An 11,481-nucleotide genomic window follows, 5' to 3' on the forward strand; every position below is an offset into this window, starting at 1 on the left:
AGCTATAGATTATGTGAATGTGGAGTTATTTCTTACGCGTATTTTAAATTATTTTAATGCATTATCTTTTTAGTTGTTATAACACTATCAATTTCATATTTGGAGTATCAAAAACCTGAACAACAGTTTCTCAATCTATTCCCTTGAATTGTTGAATTGCAATTAAACTTTTATTAATTAGTCATAAAAAACTATTTTTAAACAATTTGAAAAATGTTATTTATTATTCTGTCACGCTTTACAGATAGACTGAATGAAAAAATTAACTTTAATGAAGTTTAAAATTTAATTTTGTTAAATTCAAATCCGGATGTACTGATTTACTTGTTTCCATTCCATACACTACCATTATCATTTTCATTCAAGTTATAATCATAATTCGTGTCATTATTATTATTCATAATGATAACTATTATTATTATGATCTTTTAGCATAGTTGATTAGTAATACCCAGTTCCCCGAGGTAGGACACCTCGGGGAACTGGGTCTCTGGGCGCTAAACGAAGATTGATTGATTGAGTTGAGTAGTAATATTATGAATCTTTTTTCTGTCTGCAATGGTGCATCAACCAATTTATTAATGGGTAACACTGGTGCCACCATCCGCTTGATACTCTAATCACCTTAACGTGTTTCCACTCTTTCTGCTCTTATATTCCTTGGTACGTCACTGTCTGTCTGTCTTTCTATTGGTCTGTCTGTCCTGTTGTCTGTTTCTCTGTCTGTCTGTGTGTCTATCTGACTGTCTGTCTGTGTGTTTGTACGTCACACATATGTGAAAACATTGCTTCAGTCAGAGGTACTTTATTTTGTTGTGACCCTTGAACGTTCGTTACTGCCAACACCGATGCTGTAACTTCAAAGATCTCTATATTTCCAACACCAGTGTTGTTGCTTCCAAGTGTTCGTTATTCCGTAGGTTCAAGGTTTCCGATAGATGAATATAACTGCTTCAAACGCAATCTTTGTTGAAAGTTCATTGAATGCCAACAGTAATAGAAACATTAAACTAATACAAGTAACCCCATTTACGACTTCGCTTCAGACCTCTCTGGATACCTGACTACAAAACATGACTGTTTTTTACATCTAGGCCGAACTGATATATAGTCTCAACAATTACCATCGAAATAATACAAATATCATTTTACGATCCTCAATTCAAAGATTACAAATACAGCAAAGATAACAATAAAATAATAATATAGCGCAATTTTACCAATCTGGCGGTTTTATCAATATTCACATCACTATGCGTTTGTTGAATGTTGAATTAAGACTCCCTTCAAATAGCACGCATCGGGTTTTCAACATAAAAAAAAATCATTTTTTACACCGTACGTCACATAAATACAAAAAACTTTCAACACATTTCAAATCGTAAATAAACATTCCCTCTTTAAGTATTAATATTTAAATATCACTCATGTTTCGAAGAGTATTTCAACGCTGCCAAATTGTTTTCTATTTAATTTATCCATGGTCCTGTCGATCACAACCTCCTCACAGGCAAATCAACCAGACAATACCTTTGAATTTGTTTTTCGGTTACAGTGAGTTTGTTCCCTTTTTTTGTTTTTATTAGGCAGCTTTGACACGCAGAACTGCTTACCAGTCGTTCTGTAACTATAGAACTGAGTTTACCTGCCACAAAATTCGTAACGACCGCACTACAACTCGCATACTCTCATGTTAGGGGAGAGTTTCGAGTTTTGGGAAGACAATATCCGAAAACGGTCATCCCGTAAAAATGACAAAAGACTGAAAATTGAAACTTTCAGTTATAGGGGCAAATCAGGGTTTGGCTTACAGGAGCAGTCAATAATCTTTTATGTCGCTATTATTAACGATGATGATAAAGATAATCACACTAATTAATAGGAATTAATTACTAAAAAAAACATTCTGCAGCGGAAAATGTTTTTTTCTTGGCTAATGATAGGACGTTTATATATCCAAAAGAGGCGAGATGCTATTTCTTTTATATTGTAGGAAAGAAAGTAGAAGCAATAGCATCGTCTGTGATCTACCATCAGTCTATGCAATCCTTCTCAGTCGGTTGCCAAAGAGTTGACGATCATACTGAAACTCTTGCGACCTTTTACGAAATTGTTTATTGTGGTAAGAATTTTTTCAAAAAATATATATAAATATTTTCTATTAGCTTAATAATCTAAAGGACAAAACAAGGTTTTGGGCCCGGATCGGATTTGAAGATCTGATGACTTAAGTCTTTGATTGTATGTTCAGAATGAAAAAGACAATTTTTGTAAAATTTTTTAAAAATTTGTCATGATAAAATGCGAATTTGTTGAATTCAAATAAAGTTTCATCGACAAACTAGATTGCTAAGTTGACAGATACAACAATATTATCATGTATCTGCAAGCATTGTCCGTAAAAATGCGGAATACAAGTTTGGTTAAAACCGTAAAGATTGCTGACGCAGATTATATTTTGCTTCAATGAGGTGGGTTTTGTGTACAAACCATAGTACAGAAGCTAGGTATATATGTCCTTTTTTTAATGCAGCCCTGTTTGGAGCTTGCTGACCAACCAGATTTTGAAAATTTAGTTTTTCTACACTACTCCTATACATTTTTTTTTGAGAACATTTTTCACAAACCGATTAATAACCGCCAGACTGACATTTGCGTAATTTTAACTAGATCCAATTTTTAAAATACCAACTTCAGCCTGATTTTACTACCATAAAATATAGTTCTCAACTTTATGTATTTTTCAAGAAAATGTAAAAAGGTTATTAATGAAAAAATTTTTTGTTAGAAACATTGATTGAAAGAAGCACGGCCAACCCGAACAACAATACATATACCGCCGAACTATCCTTTACGATGAACGGCTACACAAGCCCATATGCTATTACCTACCACATTCCCGGCATATCTGGCCAATCCAGGACTGTTTTCTATAATGAAACTCGCTATTCTTATGAAGTATTTATTGTTATCCACTGTTTTAAAATCAGAAATTTGATGATGGTTTTATTTCGAATTTTTCGTTAAAAACTCTAAATAATTTTGTCATATATTTATTCAAAATTTTAAGACAACTGACTGTGTTTCACATAATTATTTATATCATTATTAAATGTATTCAAGTGTGTAGAGACTATTAATTGAAACCCTCTTATGTCAATTGTTTATTATACCTCTATAGGGATTAAAGTGTTTGAGAGTAATTGAAAATTACTACTCTTACTACTCTCATGCCTACTCTTAATAGCTATGCGGATAACCGGGTTTTCAAACAAAATTTTTTTGGTTGTGAAATAGAAGGATGAAAAGAAACTGTCCGCTACCGGATATGGTCTGGTTAAAATGCAATAAGATTGTATTCAGACCAGAAATTCCTACATTTGGAAGAGATTTTGCCAGGCCCAACCAGATACTACTTATATTAAATAAAATGAATAAAAAATCAGAAAAATAAATATAAATTCCAAACTCTACACAGCTCATTTGGTCAATAGGCAGCGATTTTTCGACGATTCCAGAGGATTCGAACGTCTCCTTCACATTTACGCTCTCCAAGACCGGCGAATCCAAAAAGCGATACTTCATATTCGAATATGACTATGTGTGTTAGTAGTAAAATTGTAATCTTTTCTTCTAAGTTAGAGAAAAAAACTTTTTTTTCAAAACAATAACTTTGATAATTTTTTTTATTTTAAATTATTATGAATTGAAATTTAAAGGGTTGAAAATTGGGGTCCATATTACTTTCTTACAATGAATGGTGACATTACAATTGTTATTTCATTTAACATTTTTCTACACAAATATTCCTACATTTTTTTTTCCAAATATGATTTGTAAATCTTTTTCTGGCGATTTTTTCAATAAAGCTTTTTTGTTATCGAGAAAGAATATTGAAAATAGAAATTGAAATTATATAAATCAAAAAAAAATTGAAACCTCATACATTTAAAAATTGTTCTAAATGCTCACACACCCATAAACACACACACAGGCACGCACGCACACAGACAAACACACAACAACAACACACACACAAACTACAGTGCGTCCAGTCAATGCTACACTCGACAATGATGTCGGAGTTCCTGGCGATACGTTCACACTGCTAGCAATCTCTAAACCTAGCCAAATCACCTGGGACATCACAATTGAAATTTTGGATAAAAACGAAAAAACTAAACCGAAACCATACGCCATAGGAAGTAACAAAATAATTTTTGAAGAAAAAGGTATATACAAAATAGTTGCCATTCCTAGCATCGAAATTAATGGCATAAAACTGACTGGTAAAACTTTAGAGGCTGCCGGTTATGTTGGTGTTTCAAGAGGTTGAGTTTTTAAATTTTTTTTTCTTTTAAAATCATCAATTTTTTTAAAGCTTTGATAAAATTTTTATTGCATAATAATTGCATTAAATGTAAAATTTTTAATAATTTGTTTTACGGAAATTGTGTCACCGATATGTTTTTCCAATTTCCACAGATGCCCTTGTTTTCGATACTGGTTCGTGGACAAACTTTCTGAGTTGTCTAAATTTGTGTAGCATACTTCTCAATAAATTAGATTAATGAATCATTTTATTTTTACTATTTTAACAAGTTTTTACAAAATATTTTTATCCACATGACAGTCCAATCCTTCTTACGCAGCAATAGATATTCATGATAGATGCTTTCTATATTTTTACCGTTTTTATAAATTTTTCATTAGATATAAAAGTATATGCAACTTTTAAATAAAAACTAAAGATCCGCCAAACAAAACCCACAGAACCCATATTTTTTTTATTTAATCCATATTCATAGAACACGACACAACGATTCACAGTTTTCTCAGAAAACAAAAATTCAGTAACAACGCAAGTTTGTGAGTCTATCAGATGCGAGACAGATGATGACAAAAAAGAAGTTGTCTTCTTCCAAATCGAACATAACAACTCGGCTTACACAAATCCTAAAAAAGACACTCTGTCTTTTAATCAAGTTGGCATATACAACGTGGTTTGTGCAATGAAGAACGTCAATGGTAAAACTGGTCCAATCAAGACAGTGTACGGCAGCATTGTAGTTATCGGAAGTAAATATTTTTTGTGTTAATTTTTATTTGCTGTTGTAAAGAGGCATAACATAACGTAACGAAACTAAAATTAACGGAACATGACAGCATAGCCCTACAAGGCCCTACATAACACAGCCAAACATAAGCCAAAACACTTCTGAAATTTTTCTATCCGATTTTGGCTAGCTGTACTTCAAACTTTTCAAAAATCCCAAAAACAACATTTGCAAAATTGGTTTTAATTTAATCACTACTGAAAATTGTCTGAGAACATCCTCTCATCATTCTTCAGTTGTATCTGAGCAGAATAATATAAAATAAAATATAGACAACACCAAATGGCTATTCGTTCCTTAAATGGCGATACCTTTTCAGACAAATTGTTTCATTCACTAAAAAAAATCACTGTTGACGTGAAACTAATAATCCCTACGTTTTTCCGAGAAAATTTGGTCTGTTTCTTGCTTTGCGAAAATCTTGCTGACTTTACATTACCCAATTGTTATTAAAAAACGGTTTTTGTTGTCTTTTTATCAAACATAAACTTAATTTTTTGGAAAATTATTTACAATTCATAGTAATTTTTTACAAAAAAATTTTGGTAAATTTTATTTGAATCATTTAGAAAAAAGTGAAAAAAGGTGTGCTTCTTGGAAGGAAATGAACATAACAAGTTGGAAAAATTACTTTAAAATTCTCATCACCTTCATCATTGTCGTTAACATTTTCATCCAAACTAACATTTGATTTGGATAATTTATAGAACATGCTTATTAAATTTATTAACCCCTTTCTGTATTGAATTAATCTGAATTAATTTTAAAAAATTTTACAAAAAAGAGTATATAAAAAAATCATCGGTAAAACTTTTTGACTCCAAAACAGTCCCAAGTGAAAAATACTCAAAACTATGGTACATGTGGTTCGCAGTCATCCCGTTGATTTTGTTCCTGATATGCGTCCTATTATGTGCCTACATTGCCTATAAACGTTAGCGGTGTTTCAACTCTTTTTATTTGAGAGGTCGACATTAATTTAAACAAATAAAAAATGTGAAATTAATTGAAATTGATTATAATGAATAAATAAAATGTTGAAAAATCAGTAATGAGCGCATGGACGAATCTAGAAAACTTTGTCGGAGAGCCAAAAAAGAATTTTTTGGCTTATCACGTCATTTTTCGTCAAAAACGATACTTTTTCGATCCCTTAGATCTGCCACTAAAAACATACATCTATGTGAATGAATAAACTTTTCAATAAACATATAAATATTTTTGAACATTCATTTTGAAAATTACTTTGACTAGGTTACAAGAAATCTAAAACGAAAGATTTATCAACGGCTGGCCAGTCATCAACAGCAACTAAAGATGCAGTAGAATTATCTGTTTGATTATTTCAAAATATTTTTAAATTGAAAATTAATTTTTCTACGCCAGACAACAAAATTTGAATAAAAATGTTTGAAAACGCTAAATGTTTTTGGTTTAATGTCCTGAATGTTATTACCTTTTTCTAATAAACTTAATACATCTGAGCTTAAAATCAAGTAAAAAATATGCTCAATACTTTAAAACTTTTTGCTCTTTTTTGTTGTATTCAATAATTAAACATTCAATAAAGAAATTTTCCAAATTATTATACTAACTTCAGTTTTTTTAATAATTTTATTTTGTTTTCATTACCAGCATTATGATTTGAAATCAAAGTTTCAGCTAGTGAACTAATTTTTTCAATTGATCGTGCGTCGTTTAATATTTTGAGACTCACAAGACTGATTTTGAATAACCTGTATGATTTATTGTTGTTGCTACGGCCCGCGGGTTATATTTTGAAGCTCACAAGACTGCATGCGGCCCGCGAAGCTATTTAATGCGGCTCGCGAGGTCCTGTCCGCCAAACATTAAGACCACAAAAAAGAACCACAATTCTTAATATCCTAAAAAAAATCTCCCCCGGGTCGAAAAAATTAAAAATTTGCTATTTTAGTAGTCTTGCAGTCTTATTTAAGTGGTCTATGCGGTCCTTCAGAGGTAAAATAATTTTCAATGCGGCCTTCACAGCAAAAAGTTTGCCTACCCCTGAGTTATTGTGATGAACATCCGGATAACCATTTTCAAATTTAGTGAAAAAGTTCAAAGACAAAAGCCATTAAAAATGTTTTGGATGTGTGTTCATCATTAATATCCATTTTTAAAGTGAATAATTTTTTAGCTAAATATGCTTGCATGTATTGAAAAACGACTTTTTCAAAATTTACTGCCCAAATAAATATACATGATATTTCGTCACCCTCAGCAAACGATTTTTATTTTAAATCTTCATTTTGTTTTTTTTTTATTTTCAAAATTATTATCCAAAGTTAATCTTTACCTTGTTCTTGATATTTTAGCAGTCTGAGAAACTCGTCCAGATTTAAGAAGTTATCTCTGTTTTATCATATTGCCTGAACTTTTTAAGGATATCATTGTACCGTATTTTAAATCCTTTTCCTGACACAAAAAATCCAAACTCCTCTTTGGATAGCAATCCGTCACCTGATAAATCGTAACTCAAATGAAATTATAATTCTCTTCTTATATTTTTCCCCTGAAATGGGAATATTATTTTAAAATATTTTAAAAATAATTTTAGAAAAAAAACGAATTGTTGAAGGTTAAAGGTTAGGGTAGGGTAAAAAGCGTTGTTGAAGGTCATAGGTTAAAGGTTAGGGTAGGGTGGTGTTGGCGTCCTTGAATTGAAACCCGGTCGACGTACAGCGTTATCTTCATAACAACGTATCACATCTGGGCTAATGAACTTTAACTAAAAATTATTATAATAATAATTATGATTATTATAATTTATAATAAATCATAAAAATTTATATAGCGCTGAAGATAGCAACTAAAACGTTCAGGTCCTTAAACCAGGTAAATTGAGATGTAACATGAAAAAGAAATTGCAATTTATCAGACTAAATTTAATTTAAAAATGGAAAATAATATTAACAAAGAAATCAATTTTACATATTTTAAAATAAATTTTAAATCAACATTTAAAATCAATTAAATAAACAGAAAATTGAATAACTTCAAATGAAATCGAAATCCAAGGCCAACCTGATGTCAAAACTGAAACTAGCAGCAACAACGGAACGACAGCTCTCAACATCTTCGCCACTTTCTAATCCGACTACAATGCACTACATCAAACATTAAACGTCTTATTTCTGCTGCGAAAGAGAAAGTATTTTAATGAAGGAAGAAAATTAAAAAAGCAAGAGAGTGAGAAAGAGAGAGAGAGAAAGAACGAAGAACGAGAGAGAATGAATTCATAGGAAATGAATAAATGATGCGTATTTTTAACTTTAAAAGTCGTGAAACTCTGTGCAAGTTTCTTTAAGATTGCATGGAACTAAATGTTTTTAAAAAATTGTTCTAGTTTCCATAACAAACAACTGTTAATGCCGGCCGTTAAATAATTCCAAAAATCCTTGAAAGAAATTATTCAAAGTTTTTTTTGCCGTCAAATTTTTTAAAATCTCATTCAAGAAAAAAGTAATTCCTAGAACAAATTGCCTTTTTCCAATATTATTCATAGTCTCTGCGTCTGTCAGATTCTGAGTTTTAAAGATTAATAATAAAAAAAATGATGCTTGGATAATTCCCCATTTAACCAAATCGCATGAATTTGAACCCATCAGCAGTTCTCTGGTCTCGTTTTTTAATCAATGTTTCTTCTTCATAATCATCGTTTGTCTGGACGTGTGTACATTAGTTTGTTGGTCGTGTGTTTGTATGTTTGCCTGCTCTTGCCTTCCTGCTTGCTTGCCTACCTAAGAAATGTTGCCTGCGTTGAATAGGTAGAGAGTTTGAGTATACTCACACAAAATTGCCACTAGCCGAAGATCTTTTTCTATTCAATCTCAACAAAAACAACACCAGTTTTTAAGCATTTATAGTAATTTTATTAATTTTTATGATCATTTTGAAAATTGTGAACATTATTTTTTATGTTCAAGTGGATGTTGATTTGAAGTAAAGTCGGTTTTGCTTGTTTTGTAAGATTTCTTTCTCGAATATTTTGATATGATGAGCACAGGTTTTTGTTTCTATTTGATAATTATAATAAATTTTCATTATTTTTCATTTGATTTGTTTTTGACAAAGATAAAAACCAACTTAGCTACTTAAATGTGATTTTTTAATTTGAAAAATATTCAAAAATTAATTTAAAATAGTCCATAGATTGAACTCCATTAAGATCAATTTTATAGGCATTAGGATAAAATATTTTATTATTATATTAATAAAATTTAACAATTAAACCATCAACTTTATCTTAATTCGCACCGACGTAAAATTTGTCGTAGCTGAGTGATCCATCTTTGTTCGAATCGAGGTCGAGTGTGCCTTCCACGGAATTTTCAAGTTCTTCGTCACTTATTCCAAACTTATTGTCTCAATTCGTCATTTGAAAGTACCCCATCGTCTCCCGCAAACTGGTCGAAACGTTGGATCATTTTCATCATCTGAATGTAGAAATAAAAAGTTTCAACAACTGCAAAGCGCTCAATTTAGCAAACCTTTAATTTTACAAAATGGGTCTAAGATATTCATCGCAGCTGTTTTCAGGGAAGATTTAAATTAAACGGCTTTACGATTATCGTGAATTGAAAAACCGAAAATCTCAATTGATAGAAAATGTTTGATAGCAATTTGCAACACAATTAAGTTAACGCTGAAATTTATTAGCTGTTGAAATCGGTAAGAATAAATAAGAATATTGGACGGGTCGATAGTGTGAAGGTCAAGGTTTAAGGTTTCTGGCACCGGTGTTGCAGTGAGTGGGATCGAATGCAGGGAGATCCCCACCTACCCCATAAGGTTGGTGCCTGTGAAAATAACTGAAGAGAAAGTTGTTAAAAATATATCTGAAAAGAATCTAACCAAGAATCGCCAGTGCAAAGAATGTCAGAACAGCAAGGCACATCAGAAACATCTTCATCTTCTTGGGACGGGTAGCTGTCGGTTTGGTCTGCAAAACTTCAAAACTGTAAGTTTATGCTGATAATTTCAAATTGTTTTATTTGAAATTAATTTATAAGTTGAAAATTCCGATGTTTTTTACACTAAATTTTGTGAAAAATAAAAATAATAAAAAAAGCGTATGGATTTGAACGGGTTGAAATTATTTGGTAAATGTTTTGTTCTTTAAAACAATAAAATAATAATAAAATTAAAAAAAATAAAATAATGATATTAAAATTTGAACGGCAGATGTTCGTACACAATTCAATATTTGCAGGTTTGAAATAATATTTGTGTTTTTTTGTTATATTTACTTTTTGATATTTGGTTGAATGTTTGACTGATTGGTTGGTTGGTTGGTTGTTTGTTTGTTTGACTGATTGGTTGGATTGTTTGATGGTTGGATAGCTGGTTGGTTGACTGTTAGTTTAGATAATTAGTTGTTATATTTATATTGTTTTTTTGTTATATTTACTTTTTGATATTTGGTTGAATGTTTGACTGATTGGTTGGTTGGTTGGTTGTTTGTTTGTTTGACTGATTGGTTGGATTGTTTGATGGTTGGATAGCTGGTTGGTTGACTGTTAGTTTAGATAATTAGTTGTTATATTTATATTGTTTTTTTGTTATATTTACTTTTTGATATTTGGTTGAATGTTTGACTGATTGGTTGGTTGGTTGGTTGTTTGTTTGTTTGACTGATTGGTTGGATTGTTTGATGGTTGGATAGCTGGTTGGTTGCCCGTTAGTTTAGATAATTAGTTGTTATATTTATATTGTTTTTTTGTTATATTTACTTTTTGATATTTGGTTGAATGTTTGACTGATTGGTTGGTTGGTTGGTTGTTTGTTTGTTTGACTGATTGGTTGGATTGTTTGATGGTTGGATAGCTGGTTGGTTGACTGTTAGTTTAGATAATTAGTTGTTATATTTATATTGTTTTTTTGTTATATTTACTTTTTGATATTTGGTTGAATGTTTGACTGATTGGTTGGTTGGTTGGTTGTTTGTTTGTTTGACTGATTGGTTGGATTGTTTGATGGTTGGATAGCTGGTTGGTTGACTGTTAGTTTAGATAATTAGTTGTTATATTTATATTGTTTTTTTGTTATATTTACTTTTTGATATTTGGTTGAATGTTTGACTGATTGGTTGGTTGGTTGGTTGTTTGTTTGTTTGACTGATTGGTTGGATTGTTTGATGGTTGGATAGCTGGTTGGTTGACTGTTAGTTTAGATAATTAGTTGTTATATTTATATTGTTTTTTTGTTATATTTACTTTTTGATATTTGGTTGAATGTTTGACTGATTGGTTGGTTGGTTGGTTGTTTGTTTGTTTGACTGATTGGTTGGATTGTTTGATGGTTGGATAGCTGGTTGGTTGACTGTTACTTTAGATAATTA

General features: G+C 31.0%; 1 protein-coding gene across 1 annotated transcript; it reads left to right on the top strand.

Annotated features, from left to right (window-relative positions):
* Positions 1 to 2,856: 2,856 nt before the first annotated feature.
* HELRODRAFT_183427 (hypothetical protein) lies at positions 2,857 to 6,457 on the top strand (the record flags this gene model as incomplete). Its single annotated transcript, XM_009012462.1, has 6 exons — positions 2,857 to 2,958; positions 3,479 to 3,605; positions 4,047 to 4,315; positions 4,809 to 5,079; positions 5,902 to 6,051; positions 6,372 to 6,457. The coding sequence occupies 6 exons, from the start codon at positions 2,857 to 2,859 to the stop codon at positions 6,455 to 6,457; spliced, it is 1,005 nt and encodes a 334-aa protein (XP_009010710.1).
* Positions 6,458 to 11,481: the final 5,024 nt, after the last annotated feature.

This window comes from Helobdella robusta, assembly GCF_000326865.2.
Source record: "Helobdella robusta unplaced genomic scaffold HELROscaffold_107, whole genome shotgun sequence".
Classification (NCBI taxonomy): domain Eukaryota; kingdom Metazoa; phylum Annelida; class Clitellata; order Rhynchobdellida; family Glossiphoniidae; genus Helobdella; species Helobdella robusta.